Raw genomic sequence first — 15,564 nt, 5'->3', positions numbered from 1 at the left:
AAAAAACCTTGAAAAAGTGGAGAGCGCCCCAGTGACCCCATAGCGTCAAGGCCGTGCAGGGGCGTGTCCAGATGGGTGTCATGGGGTGGCCCCAGCCCAGGTTGCAATATGCCCCCACCCCTTTTGTTTTAGGGAATTAATTACATTTGCTGGTATAACATTTCTACTTTTGCTGGACTGTTTCTAAGTCTTGATAGTTTAAGTCAAAGTAAAACATTTTCAGGTTGTTGTACAGTGTAGCTTTTCACAAACTGTCTGTGTGAGGAAGAGTTCTCTAACCTATGACTTCAGACTCCAGAGCTATATGTGGATTTTTAATCTACATTGAGTCTTGCTGACAGAAAACTAATGGTAAATGGCCTGTATTTGTATAGCACTTTACTAGTCCCTAAGGACCTCAAAGCGCTTTACACATCCAGTCATGCACCCATTCACACACTGGTGATGGCAAGCTACATTGTAGCCACAGCCACCCTGGGGTACACTGACAGAGGCGAGGCTGCCGAACACTGGCGCCACCGGGCCTTCTGACCGGCAACCTTCCGATTACAAGGCGAACGCCCAACTCTTGAGCCACGATTGCCCCAGACTAAACTAGATCAGTGTTAAATAGATTGCATTTTAAATTTTGTTTATCAGTTATTGTAAAACTGTGTAATGTGTTATGTTTCCTCCACTGAAAAAAATATTTCCTGACTGACAGAAAGAACTAAATTAAAATTTTGATTGAATAATTTTAGTTATTTTCTCAATTTTTAGTTATTTTCTCCAAAAACTTTGATTTAGTAAGTCAGAATTTTGAGATGCTTAACTAGATGCTTAAAATGTTTGAGATAATAACCCAAATTCTAAATTATATATGGCAAAAAAGTAGTTGTTTGTTTTGTTTAATTCAGGGTTTTTTTTTTCCACTGGCAGAAATAAGCTTCCAGATTGTGAATTTAAAACAACAAACAAATAATGTTTAAATATTTCATTACCAAAAATGTGAAATCTATCATCTGTACCTTATGGTATTAGTTTTGCTGAATTTAAAAAAAAAACCTGTGGATGAAAATAGCGAATGTAGTGCATGGATACATCTGTTTTCTTCCTCCCAGCCCTTTGTCAAAATTAAAACTAAAACTTTGAAACCTAAAAGCTGAAATAGGCTGTTTTTTATTTGTCTCATTTCCACAAACAGGTAGGTTTCAAAGTGGCTTTCATAGCATTATAACTTCTCTGTTTTGCACTTTATTGTTGTTGTTTTTTGGGGTTGGTTTTTTTTTTTGTTTTTTTTTTCTTTTTTTAAAAAAGAACAGTTTTCTGTATTTTACTTTTATAAATTTCATAAGCACAAAGTAAAGCACCAAATTGTCTTAAAGAGAGGAAGAACAGTCAATGTGATAAACTATTTTAATTACAGCTATTACCAATGTTAATTACTGATTGGTATTTCAATCCTTGTCTGCATGTCGAAGTGTCATTGAGCAAGACAGTGAATCCCGAGTTGCCTCCCTTGTAAGTGTGTGAATTATAGGGCAAAAGGTGCTTGAACAAATGTGTGAATGAGGTTTTTAGTAAGACGGCAATTTGAGTGCTCAAATAGGGTAGACAATCACTATGTAAGCACAGGTCCACATAGAGGGGTAAAAGTGACCTTCAGTTTACACTTAACTTTGTTTCTCAGTGACAAATATTATTATTATCAACGGGATAACCTGAACTATTTATAAATGAGTAGGGGGGAAAAAAAATTTCTGCACTGTTGTAGCCATTTTGCCTGCTGAATGAGGGTAATCAGTCGAAACTGCCCTTGATGACTGCCATTGACAAGTGAGAGGATATTTACAAAAAGGTTTTGTTAGGTTAGATTTTTATTTGGGATCACTAGAATCTATAGTTTTTTTTAACCAATTGAATAATTACTTAGAAAGCTGTAGACATATCAGTATAAAAGAATTTGTGGGGGCAGCTGGAGACACGATAACTGGCGCCTGATAATGGTCATGGCCACCTCTTAGCTCAGTTCCTGCAAAACAAGCATTTTTTATGAAGAGTGGGATATGGCTCTTAACAGGGTCCATTCGTCTTCTATATGTTCAAGACATTCCTTAATACAATTCAAAGCGTTACACAGGTTACATTTCTCAAAAGCTAAACTAGCAAAAATATTTCCAAACGTAGACCCATTGTGTGATAGATGTAAACAGACTCCAGCTACTTCCCTTTATATGTTCTGGTCCTGTCCGACAATTGCTCCCTTCTGGTTATCCTTTTTTGAAGTCATCTCTAAAGCCTATGCCTATAACATCTTGCCTTCCCCCTTGGTCTCAATTTTTCTGGTATAATGACTGCTGCTCCCCCTGCCCGTTTACAGAGGGTCATTGCCTTTTCGTCATTATTAGCAAGACGCCTGATTTTATTTAAACGGAAGTCTACTACTGCTCCATCACACCACCACTGGATAAGGGATGTTATGCAAAATGGCAAGCTGGAAAAAATCAGATGTACTCTCAACTGATCCATCAGCAAATTCCACACAACATGGGACCCTCTGATAGCATATGTCAACAATCTACCTGGTCTGAAACTGTGAATGTTCCAGACCAGTTCCTACCACCCAGATAAATGCACATTCTCATATAAAACTCTGTGTAATTCATATAAAACTACATCTATATATCCATTTTTTTGAGCACCCATCTAATTCAAAGTCACAGGGTGGCTGAAGTCTATACCAGGACACCAGTCTATCACAGGGCTAATATGAGATTTAGTGCAGTAAACAATAAATAAATAAATAAAATGTAGGACAATGTTAAAGAACAGAAAATAAAATATTAACATTTACTGTTTAAAATGTTTAATTTCAGTGTAGTTTTCATCACTGTCACTGTTGGTTTTCTTTTAGATCAGTTGCAATATAGATAATATTTGACAGACTGAGATTTAGAAAGTTCAGATGAGATAATACAACACAAGCACTTGACTCGCTGTCAACACATGATTGTTTGTGCTTCAGATTCAACAAGGTGCTGAAAACATTCCTCAGAGTTTTTGGTCTATGTCAACATGATAGCATCGACAGTTGCTGCAGAATTATTCGCTGCACATTCCTCAAGAGAATCTCTCGTTAGCCCATGTCCCACAGGTGCTCTGCTGGATTGCAATCTAAACTGTGGAGGTAATTTGAGTACAGTCAACTTACTGTTTCTTTAAGAAACCAGTTTGAGATGATTTGAGCTTTGTGACGTGGTTCGTTATTCTGCTGGAAACCATTAAGAAGATGGGTACACTGCAGTCATGAAGGGATAAACATGGTCATCAGCAGTACCAGGCAGGCTGTGGAGTTTAAAAGACGCTCAATTGCTACTAAGCGGCCCAAACTGTCCCAAGAACATGTCCCCCTCAAGTTTTCAACCTCAATAAACATGAATGCAACTAAAAGAGTCGTCATGTGCCGCGAGCGGTTGGGGTGAGGGGAGGAAGACAGGATGTTGTGGAGATCTAGATCTGGGATCTGACAAAAACTAAAACTATCATTAAAACTCATTTTATTTTTATTCAATTTAGTTTTTATATTAATGTTTTAATCATCGAAACGCTGAAATTTGCAAAGTCTGTCGTTTGTTTTTATTTCCCGTTTTATGGTAATTTTGATGGTACTCGTTTCACCGAGGGATACCTGAAAGCAGCACGTCATTGAGCGTGGACAGCAGCGTCGTTGCGGTGTCCACGCTCACACATCCCCGATGACACCCAACACCAGACCCCGTCTTTGCTGTTCACGCGCGCACAGTGGATGAAACGAGGCTGTCACGTGCCTCGCATATCCCCTAACAAACCTAGAAACGTGCCGGATCATAAGAAGCGCTTTCACGCGGCATTCAGGGAGCAAAAGAATCAGACAAACGGCTTTTTGCGCCACCTGTCGTGCGCACGAGAAACATCCAAAACCATAGAGAGGGGAGGGACAGGTTTCCATGTAAGCTCACCCGTTTCCCCTCCTATGAGAAGAGGATACCCACTACACTAGCAGTGTGATAGTGGGACTTTTAATTGTAAATAATTCTCAGTATCACGCCTCTGCACGGGTGTAAGAGTTGGGCTGAATTTGATATACTGAAAAAGGCTTAGTGAGCCAGGGCCTAGTTTATATTATACGATATTATAAGACTGTTTATAAGATATTATAAAACTGTTTGATCAAAACTGTCAAATGTAACCAGAAGAAAAGGCTCAGACTCAATTTTTGAGCTTATTTTCAACACTACATCTCAACTATGAAATAAGAAGGTAAAGTTCTCACATTTGCATACTGGCTTTCAATATTTATTTATTTTTTTTTTTTTTAAAGATGATCTCCCCTTGGGTCACACTTTAGAAATGTAGGATACACACAGAAGACATATCTGAGGAACTGATAAGCAGTGAGCTGAACTCATCCTAACCCAAAGAAGTCAAATAAAGCAGGGCGGGTTATTGCAGTTTCAAACCAAAGTGAGGCTGAAATTACAGGCCTGCATTGATTTTAAATGGAAGATGAAGGTCGTTTTTGCAGTAAAAGCTGGCCCTGAGCTCTTGCCAGCAAAGGAAGACCCAATGAAAATGACAGATAGCTATTAATTATACTGGGCATTAAGGGCAGTCTGAATTTAATTAGACCCATTGAGCGGGAGGAATCACAGCAAAAATAGATATCATGCATAGGTCAGTGCTTTTCCATACTTTGAAAGTCTTCACTTAAGACTCTTTATTTTCTCGCCTTTCTGTGATCGCTGTGGCTGAATTTGACGTGGTAACAAAGTAGGGCGACGACAAGAATGAGACTTAAAAATCGATCAGATTTAATTTAAACGGCAACCACAACTCACGTAAGCTTGGGCTGATCAGTCTTCATGTCTAGACAGGCAGAAAGGCAGCACAGGCACTCCCTGTCCTGATGTACTGCTATGCCAAAGCCACTGAACCCACATTTCCTTCACAGGCTTCAGTGCCAGGAGAGCCATATTCATAAAAACAAATGAATTCATTGCTTTGATATTTCTGTTATTGGTTCGTGACCTTGAAAGGCTTCCAGAGGGTCTTCAGGTGTTTTCAAAGTCGTTTCCATGCAGCACTAAAGGTTGACCACCAGGTGGCAATCTGCTACAAGAAATATGTCAGCAGAGACTTAACTAAGATCTTTTAATCCACAACCTGGAGCTATGTCCCAGTTTTTTTGGTCAGAGTGCTCAGTAAATGGCCAGTTTAAACCTCAGGTTTGCTTCCATGTTAATTAAAATCCATGTTTTCATGCCAGCTTCGCAGGGACACTCACTTTGGTATCTTGTTTTGGAAAGCAGGCTACAATCCCACCCCCCTCAAAACACCCTCAAGTGATCTTTTTGATGCTTCCTCGCTCCGCTGCAAGATAAACAAGCCTAAAAGCTTCAATTAGCCCTTAAAAATCCTATGAGCAAGCTCAAGTAGCATACGCAGTGAAGATGATTCACAACATCCTGCATTAACTTTGTCAGTTATAATCCATCACTTGGTAATAGTCTTAAATAAATCTCATAGTAATTGAGATGAATCCCTCATTTCAATGACAAGTCTGGTTTTTAAGACCCAATTACCACTTTGAGTTCTCTGGCCCAGAGGATGTGCGGCGTATGAGAAGAGGGGGGCAGCGAGCTGGCTGCTTTGGCGGAGAAGCGAGGATGGAGAGATGGACTCGGTCCAAATAGGGATGGATATCTTCCTCAGGGGCTGCACTGCATTAGAGGCCAGGTAGATTTATGACAAACGCACACAATCTTAATTTGTGCTCAGCCCGATAATGCATCTCAAGGCCAGAATAGTTCTGCTCAGTGTTTCTTAACTGGATGTTTCTTTAATTATATGTCAGAGGCCATAAAACTCAAGAGGAGATTTTCCCACAAAGCACTGTTTTATGTCTCGGTCATTACTGTAAATTACAAGTAACAAGAAAATATGGAGGGAAAAAATCAAAAAGAAAAGTGGGTTTATTTGTTTCCATACACTCTTATTTTTTTTTCAGCCTGTTGGTACACTGATCATCTGTAAGCCTCATCAAACATGACACAGTTGCTGCTTCCCCCCACTAAAAAGCAAACTTGCAGGAGGAAGGAGAGGGGGGGGGGGTCGTTCACCTTAAAGCAGACGTGTGTGAAAACAGAAACTCGTCACGTGAAAAGGAGAGAGGAAAAACAAACCTGTACAAATACTGAATAGATGAATAATACAAGAGCAGCTGTAAACATATACATATTCACACAAAAAAAAAAAAAACCAACCTTCAGTGCTCCCCTCCCCAAACATCCAGCAAGACAAGTCATTTCTATTCTTCAGATGGCGTGTGCACACTTACTGTATCGTTATCAGACACGACGGTTAATACTAGGAATAATAACAATTCGAGAAATCACAAAAACCTGCAGGTTCACCGACCTCTACGTGAAAATTCATGACGGCTGTACACAAAAGCTCCTCCTGCCTCTGCAGCCCTTGGCTTTACAGTCCTGCCCACTCTGTCCCCCCCAGTCTGTTGTTATATTGCCTTTTTTTGTTTCAACATGATGCCGCTTAATCTTTGGTGAAAACATTTCTCCATTCAGTTACACATTTGTTTGTTTTTTTGTTTGTTTTTTAAATGTATGCACAAAATACCTTCTGCAAAATTTAACTAAGCTGCTGATCTGTCTGAAGAATAAGAAGGGATTCAACATTTCAAATGATTTAAAAGCACCCTTCTTTCAGTCTGTGGGGGAGCATTTCCTCACCATCGGCTTGGCACGCACGCACGCACGCACACACACAAACAGTAAAATCAGTCAGTGCATGGTTTGCTTTCCCTCGTCTATTTTCAGTCTTTCACCCCAAAGCCACTTCTGTGGCGTCCATGTCTGGAGGCACAGCTCAGCTCAGCTCAGCTCAGCTCGAACCCGGAGGATGACTCGATGGCGTACAGCAGCTTGTTCCTCATCAGGTGCTGGTCGCAGAACTCGGGGAGCTTGAGCAGGTTCATGCAGGTGCTGGCGGTGGGCAGGCGATCCAGGTCAGTCCCTCCGTTGTGGATGCAGAAGGCCGGGTAAAGCTCCTGTTTATGAGTGAAGGGCTTCGATTAGAAACTGATAGAGAGAAATCTCTACATCCCCGAGGCGTTTAAGAACCATGGAAATTAAAAAGAAAAAAAAAAAAATGAGGCGACAAGCAACACGTGTCCGTAATGATCCCAATTTCAAAACCAATTCAGATTAAGCAATAACTGTCAACTTCCACAAGGGGATAAATGTTAAAAGAGAGGCATTAAGTGCTAAGCTAATACAGTGGAAGTATAAATTGAGGAAATAATCTTAGTGCTTGAAAGGTACCGAGTGGGGAAATCAGCCCACGGTTTGACCCTTGGATGAGACGCTGGAGGAATGGTCATTTCATGTTGTCTAGCTGGCATTTTTTTAAATCAAGCCTCTCGCCGATGAGGCCACCTCATCCGCAGGCGGTGACACGGACCGTTTCCATCACTGGCCGGGCCAACGCACCAGGTACTCCGCCCTGATTTCATCCTGCTTTTTAAAGTTAGCATAGATGGCTCAGCGGCCACACTTGCCCGATTAAATGGCTCTTTAGGGGTTTGGCCATAATGACCCCATTTTTCTGACAATTACCGTATTAAACTATCGTTGCTTATTGAGAAAGTGTCATTACCGCAGGCATCATTTTGGGGGGGAAAATGGAGAGTTTCCATCATCTTTTTTAAACGGCTTCTCCTGACAGAGCTATTTCTCCTCTAATGAATCCTGGGCCGAATCACGACAGCTAATTAAAGCTTAGCTGGCTTGAGCTGAGGGCCGGGTCAGGGGCCGCTTCCCTACGAATTACCGCCTTCTGCAGCCCAGAGACGAGCGGAGGCGGGAGGAGCGGAGTCATATTTATCAATGGTGGAGTGAAGGCAACACTCAAACACAGAGAGGAGGAGAGCGTTGCTCCCCACAGCGCAAAAATCAAGTTTTCTTAACCGATGACAATAACAAGGAGTACTAAAACCAATCATATCATGATTACACCTTCTGGTTTGACAAAGTATGACATAAAAATTGTTTAATGGCTCAGAGTAACACTTTCTCCTTTTTTCTCCTATCTCAAACTACTTAAGTGTCCCACAAATCAAGTCAGTGAGAAAGCGAAACAGCTTCCAATTAGGAAATCATTTCAGAAATAGGAGGTTAGCGGTAATGATTCAGCAAACGGTCTTCAGAAGTAGATGGATGGAGTTTCCTTGCATATTAATCTCGCAGAAAACTGCTGCTTTCTGCCCCGTCGCGCAAAGTTGAAAAGTTCAAGAGGCTACCAAGTTCTGAGTGGCAATATTTGACCAGCCAAGGTTTTTCCAGCCAAGCCCACGCATGCGAAGCTGCAGACAGACTTCTTCTGCAGAGGAAGGTCATGAACTATAAAACAACAGTGGACGTGGTGATAAGACTCGGGTCTTATCGCCAGCTAATTTGAAAACGATCATTTTCAAAGCTGTTATCAGTCTGGGCATTTTCATTACAAGCCTATTAAAGAGGGAACACTCCCTTCTGTTGAGGATGGAGAACCAGAGGATAATGGTGGGCAAGGCAAGTGCAGAGAGAAGAAGGGGAGGGGGGGGAGCGAGGGGAAAGTCCACATCACCTTGAAGCCCAGCAGCGGTGGTCTGGAGCAGCTGGTGACAAACTTCAGCAACTTGCGCTTTTCGTCATCTGTGAATCCTTCGACCACCTCCCAGAAGATCTGGATGACGGGATGAGTGGCTGAATACCCGCCTGAAGATGACGATGAGGGTGTAAAGTTAGAATGAAATTTCTCAGTTCTATAAATGAGAATTTGCAGAAAAAACATACACAAGAAAATAAAGCACTTTGTACCTACCTGAGTAGTTTGTAAAGTTTTTTAGGTCGTCGAGACAAATTGGCACATGAGCCCCAGATATCAGAACCTTTAAGATGTATAAAGCATATTTTTAGCTTCTTTAACACATTTTATGTTTCTTCAGGTTCAGTTATTTATGTCACGTGTAGAATACCTGAATCTCCTGCTGGTCAAACATGCGCAGCCACTCCAGGTTGACCACATTGGCCAGACCCTGTCTGAAGGCCAGGCAATGAGGCCTGATCTGCTTGTTGAGCCTGTAGTCAGCCACCAGATGGATGTAGGCTATTCGGTTTGCCGTGGTCACAGGAATATCTTTGCCTCCAAGCTTCAGCTCAACCACCTGCATCAGAAGGCACACGAGGCATTTACACGGTTCTTTCACAGTTCTTCATTTTCTCTTTAAAGTTCTTCAGTTGCGAGGTGACCGTTCGAGTATTTATTTGCAGCGTGCAGGATTTAATTCAATAACACAAAGGTCATTAAAATAGTTTCAGCGGCACTCTGATTAAAGGTAAGGCTCTCTCCATGCAAGTGTGAGGAGAAGTGCACTTCAGTGTTTCCAAATATAGCCTGACTACTGAACATCTGGTCCAATACAATTTGGCCCAGTGTTCTCTTTTCATTAGCTTTAGAGCAGTTAGCACTTGATAAGATGTGCTCGTCTCAGTTCATAAAGCTGGCAGTGCGATGACATCATAGCATCGGCAGGAGTAAGAAAAAAAAAAAAGAAGTAATGTTCATCTTTTTCCAACGCTGTCTTGGGGTATGAGATCTTGTGTTTAGACAATTAAATTACTCACATGTATAAACGTGACTTCAGAAACGTTATTTCCTCTTTCTTTTACTCCAATAAATTGATTACAGGGGTTTAAAAAAATACTCACTGCCTTTGTTGCTGCTGCATTTCCTGCAAATACTGCAACACTGCACCACGTGGCAATGTGAAAAGTTTTAATCAGGATGATCCACACGGCGGATTAAATCTCATCTCAAGGTACTGCAGGACTGGGTTTGCATTAATTTTCCTAATTTTAGTCAGTGTGTTATTTGCAGCTGGCCAAAATATGGATAACCACCTTTCTGTGTCTTTTTACCTAAAGTGCCAGTTATCAGCTCAGACTCTTCCGGATGAAGAAAAATATGAACTTGCACTGATTTTCAGCATCACTGTCACAGATAGCTCGACTAAAATGAGCTCAACATCATCGTTTTGCAGTGAACAGCTTTCAGCTGCCACGTTGGATCAGGTTGTCATGCTGGAACCAGTTCCCTTTCTGTTTGTTATTTTTCTCATAAACCTCCAACACGTGGCAAACAGGAACGCCGCTTTTAAAAACGGTCGTATGCAGACGGTCACAAAAACTGACCGATAAACACTTTACAGGATATTTGTTTAACTAAAATAAAAACTATTGTCTGAAACTGCAGCGGTGATGAATCAGCACCTCTGACGCATTCTTAACAAAAACTGATCGATAAGCTTCACAAAGGCGTTCAGTGCCGCAATACTCAGGCAGACCGCACTATAATGTAAGCGGTTTTTCTTGTGTTTTTTGTGTTATTTTTCAGCTTCTACCTTTGCACTGCTTGTGGTCTAACTTAAAGTTAATCATTTTCGGTCTTTTTCTCACTCACAGTGGATTCTGATTATGTGCTAATGTAAGAGAATTACTATTGTTATCTTGCTTGCTTTGGCTATCTCACGAGGGCATATGCAGGGCAGACTGCTCCCGGGTGTGTGCCTAATCTTTCACAAATTGTTTTCCCTGTCGTGTTTGCGACCAGGAGGGCTGTACCGTGACTCAACCATTTCAGGTGTTTGAGAAGAGCTAATACGACGCGCTAAGACCCTGAGTAAACAGGAGCTCCGTGCAGAGTGCAGGTCTGGGCTTAGGTGACTCAGAGTGATGGTGGTTGTTCATCTCCGGAGCCTTGAGCTTTGGAGGGGGCGTGCTTAAGAGCAGCTAGCTGCTTCTGTCAGGCGTGTTGTGAGGTAATTTCTCGGGGAAAGGCAGGTGGAACGGTCAACAGAGCTGCTGTGTTCGCTGCACCGCAGCAGGGCTTAGGGTGACAGCGGTGACGTGCTTTATCTCTCTCAGAGCTGAAAAGTGGTACATTATGAGGGAAATGAATTATTAACGCCACAAAGAGAAACCAAACAGGAGGAAGGACTGACGGCTAAGCATGACCAGGATACAAAGAGATGGAAAAAAAAAAGTACACGTGAATCATTTATCCAACTAAATCCCACCCTGTCCCCAACCCCGGTCACCTGAGCTTCTCCCAGATCGTTGTTGACCACGGTGAAGTTAAGGCCCAGCTCTTCCACGTCACCCTCGTAGCTCTTGAGGAAAAGCAGGTTGCGATACATCTCTGGGTCCAGGGAGGCCAGGTGGTGAATGTCCACATCTGCGCTGGTTCCAAGAAGCTTGGACAGGAAGAAACTCGCAAAGGGCAATTCCACCAGCATGTTTTCATAAAGCGCCTGCGGGAAAATGTTGATGTTAATCCCTTAAAGCCTGCATCAAGAAATAATTTGCCACGAAATTCTGTTTTGTTTTGGGGGTTTTTTAATTGAGGGTTTAAACCTTCTGACAAAAACTCAAAATTGATTTGTATAATATTTTCTTCATTCAGAATAAAATCTACCTTTACCGCACCAAATCCATTCAAGTTTAGCAGTAAGCAACATCTCATTAAGGCAACTTTTAATACAGGGAGTTGATTCTAAATTCGATTCCAATTAAAATGTATTTCTCTGTATCAATCGTGCCCTCCCTCAGAGTTTGTATTTGTCCAACCAGAGAAGCCAAATATATTCAAACTACAGTCCGGGTGAACGGGAACACTGTACCGTTTGGAAAACCAAATACGTCGCTTCCTAAATTATTCAGCGTCTTCAGAGATTTACTCACTTTTAGAAGCAACCTCAAGTGGCCATTTTTTCTTTTTGGCTTTTTTCAGCCTTTTTGTTTTTTAGTTTCATTGCATCAAACACCACCATTAAATAACTAAGAGCCTGCTTCCAGCAGCAACCAAAATGCTAGCAAGCACAAATTAAAGAAAAAAAATAATAACAAAATATCACATTTGCCTGAAACTCCTAACAATGAACGAAGTGATAGAGACTTCATCTGATCACATCTGAAAATACACAAAACAACCTACCGCAAACACACACGCTTCTGCTTCACCGGACTCAAACTTTATAAATGCCAATCCTCACCTTGACCTTAAATGCCATTAAGTACCACAGCCGGGCAGGTGACTCATAAAACGAAAAGCTAATGTACTTGAATAGTCCGAAAAAGAGCCCATTGGAGACATTAAAATATACAGGTCTTTATAAATGATTGCGCTAAAAACCCTGACCGCATCAGCTAAATGGATTATAAATCTAGAGGATTTCCATAATGCATGCATCTTAAACACACACACACGCAAGCATAAATCACGGCTATTTTCTAAACACAGGTTAATTGTGCAACTCCAAACATTGTCTATTTTTTATGCAAAATAATCCACTTAGCATTTCTCTCGTGGCCGCGACTCATTTCAGACCATATGCGCGGCGTGGCCCCTTGAAACCTATCAATAACACTTGTGCTGGGAAGAGGCAGCATTAAGTATATGGAAAAAACCTGTAGCCTTATTTTTTTTTCAATGCCATTTACTTTATTTATGAGTGTTTATTGCCAGAAATTGTGCCAAAATGACTTGGGCTGGAAAGAATTAATTATTATGGCCCAGGCCCTTTTAATATAAGTGAGTGCAGTGGCAACGCAATTAAAGCAGATCGCGGCACCATCAGGTGGAATAAATGCCAACAACATTGCAGGTGCATTCTGTTAGCTGCCAAATAAACTCCTTAATTTACAACATTAAAAATCAATAAAATTATAATGCCTTCCAAACGCATCTCTATCAATCAGCAGTGCAGAACTATCAGTCAGAGAGGAGACTGTGCAGAGAGCTGGTGTTTGGGTCGGATCAAAGCAGTTCACAAAGAGAAAAGGCCACTGCCGAAGAGGCTGGAAGAGAATCTTGATATTTGGACAAACGCATGCTCCCATCTAGATTAAACGCAACTTTTTAATCTTTAGGTTGAAGCGATGCCACCGCAGCAGCAAAGTAACCTGTTTTCATGTTTTCCCATTTGTGGCTTAAATCTTTCAGCTTGTCAGCTGGGTGGACAAGTGAGGAAGAAGGATGATGGCCGGCCTCTATTCTGATGTTCAATCCACTTTCAGTGAGTACCCCCAGACAAGCCACTCCTGCCTGTAATACATCACCTCCACAACAATGGCACGCCTCGGACATTAATTAACAATATTAATCTCCTGTGTCCTTTGAGCCGCGCCGTGCACTGTGCACACTGCAGCAGCGGTGATGCAATTCCAATCTATATAAACGGTTGCCTTTTATCCAGGCAATAACGGCACTAAACAAATATCAATACACCTCTCAAGTGGCCACTCAAACGTCCATTTTTATGGAGAAAGAGGAACTTAAGGTAAGGTTAATTGAAAGTCAAATTCAAATTAATTTCCCACCGCCTAATTGCCTGAACCATTAGCTCTGGGGAGCACAATGTTGCAAGACGTAGGGGTGGGGAGCTTGTAACTGCTGATTGATCATGTCTCACTTCCACAGAATGCAGAGAAGAAAAAGAAAGGAGAGGAGAGGAGGGGGGGCTCAGAGCTCTGATAAGTGGACTGGACCACCCAGGGCCGAGCAAGAGAGAAGAGACCTGGATGTTCCTGACTGTAAAAGAGATCAAAATGCTATTACCACATGCTTTGAACGCTTATTTATGTCCTGTCTCTGACGAGCTGCTGATTTAGTGCCAACCAAATGTGATCACTACACAAACAAGAGGTAGGAATCATCGGCTAATGGAAGATCTAATTGAGAGGCGACCGCTTGTCATGAGGTAATTCTTCTCCAGACTGAGATGGTACCCCCCTCCCAACAACGCACACCCCTGAAGGAGGCATCTTGATAAACAATCACCACCACATGCATTAAGGATGATTTAGAAACATTAGGCTCTAATAAATAGTGCCATCAGGCAAGGAAAGGGGCAGAAAAACAATGCTATCAACAGATTACGCAAACTGCTCATTAATGAAAATAAAGCCCACGCAAGTGCCAGATTTAAGTTCTTGACAAACTCCTCCATTATATAGGTTAATATTTCTTAGTGTTTTACTTTGGAGGCTCACCTTTCCGAGGATCCTGCCTAAGAAGTAGTAGTGTCTGGTGAACGAGTCTCCCACCAGCATCTCTGCAGCGGGGCTGGGGTACAGCAGGCCCTCGTTGGTCGTCTTGAAGAAGCCCTGGTTGGGGTTGAAGCCCGATTTGAGGAGCTCATTGAGGAACTCGCGAAAGATCCCACCTCCGTCGATTCCCGCCTCATCCAGACCGTGAGCGTTCAGCAGGTGCACTCTGATCCTCTTCTTTAGGTCCGGTTCTTAAAAAAAAGAAAGAAAAAAAGACATGGGACATCAGGAAGATTTCATCAAGGTACAACAAGAATAAATATTAAAGACACTCTCTGATAACATTCATGGTCACAGTAAACTGAATTTATTTTCCCTCCATAAATGTCACCAACAGCCTCCTGAAGATCTCAGAGATTTTTTATTCTTCACTTCACATTACTTTTTATAGTAATTTCCAGCAGGGAAATTAATTGAGACACACTGCCAGTATCTTCAGTCTAACAGTTAATGGTCATGTTGTCAGTTTTTATGATCACAAACCTATTTCCTGCCATGAAATTGAGAGAACAGCATATAAACGGAGGTTTTCACAACAAAGCTAGCTGCTAGCTTTAAAACAATAGTTTTAGCTTAAAGGCATATAAGGAAACAAACCATTTCCTGTGATATAAGCGGTGTGAGATTGTTATAATTCAGGACAAAACTGAACTCTTGCATCATTACTTTAAAGTTCGGTTTGACCTTGGTTACTCTTGGAAGTTAGGAGACTGAGTTTCTTGTAACTCTTTGGCAGCCCTGTGGATCAGCAGCCACAACATGCTGCTTTTTACATCACGTGTACACTGCATTCAGTATTTCTAATCATAAAAAAATACACTTTCATATGTTTTTTAAAGCTTAAAATCATCTGTTGTCTGATTTTTCCCCCCGATTAAACAAACCTTGCTGACTTATTTTCTAAGTGCTTTTATGAGCTAACAAATGAAATGTGACTGTGTTTACCAAACATGCCCTTCCTGGTAATCAGCTGGATGACCCCCATTGTTTAAAATACCCCTATATTTATGTAGTTTTATTTTGTTCTAAGCAGGAAATCAGTTTTGCAAGTAAAAATATAAACTGTTGTGAATAGAAACAATTAAATGCATATAAAAAAACAGTGATTAACACATCAAAGTAATCTATGCCTCACAGCAAAGGAGAAGAAATGAGCGGCGAGGCCCAACAACTTGTAAAAGTTAAGATCAAAGTCCAGATTTTTAGGCCATTTTGACAGAATCACATTAGTGGAGGTTTGCAAACATTCACTTACATAACTTCCTCTACCTTCTTCCTAACTTTTGCCCTCAGTGACCTTCTGAGTAACCCTGTGAAACCATTTACACAGTGACTAAATTATTTCATATTCAGTGCAGCTGACAGGAAATATTCCTGTTCC

The 15,564-nt window shown here is 41.4% G+C and overlaps 1 protein-coding gene across 2 annotated transcripts in view; it reads right to left on the bottom strand.

Moving 5' to 3' along the window:
* Window positions 1–5,972: 5,972 nt before the first annotated feature.
* Window positions 5,973–15,564, bottom strand: part of ube3c (ubiquitin protein ligase E3C) — a 28,196-nt gene continuing 18,604 nt past the window's right edge. For both annotated transcript variants that reach the window (XM_040044042.1, XM_040044043.1), the window contains exons 19-24: window positions 14,127–14,374; window positions 11,174–11,386; window positions 9,053–9,241; window positions 8,899–8,965; window positions 8,662–8,792; window positions 5,973–7,084 (exon numbers count right to left, since the gene is read on the bottom strand). In XM_040044042.1, the coding sequence (XP_039899976.1) occupies window positions 6,914–7,084; window positions 8,662–8,792; window positions 8,899–8,965; window positions 9,053–9,241; window positions 11,174–11,386; window positions 14,127–14,374 (1,019 nt within the window). In that variant the 3' untranslated portion in view covers window positions 5,973–6,913. The remainder of the gene's footprint in view (window positions 7,085–8,661; window positions 8,793–8,898; window positions 8,966–9,052; window positions 9,242–11,173; window positions 11,387–14,126; window positions 14,375–15,564) is intronic.

The sequence above is a fragment of the Simochromis diagramma genome, unplaced genomic scaffold (assembly GCF_900408965.1).
Source record: "Simochromis diagramma unplaced genomic scaffold, fSimDia1.1 OVJJ01000602.1, whole genome shotgun sequence".
NCBI classification, from domain to species: domain Eukaryota; kingdom Metazoa; phylum Chordata; class Actinopteri; order Cichliformes; family Cichlidae; genus Simochromis; species Simochromis diagramma.
The sequence above is the reverse complement of the archived record's forward strand: the minus strand, read 5'-3'. Positions and strand labels throughout refer to the sequence as shown.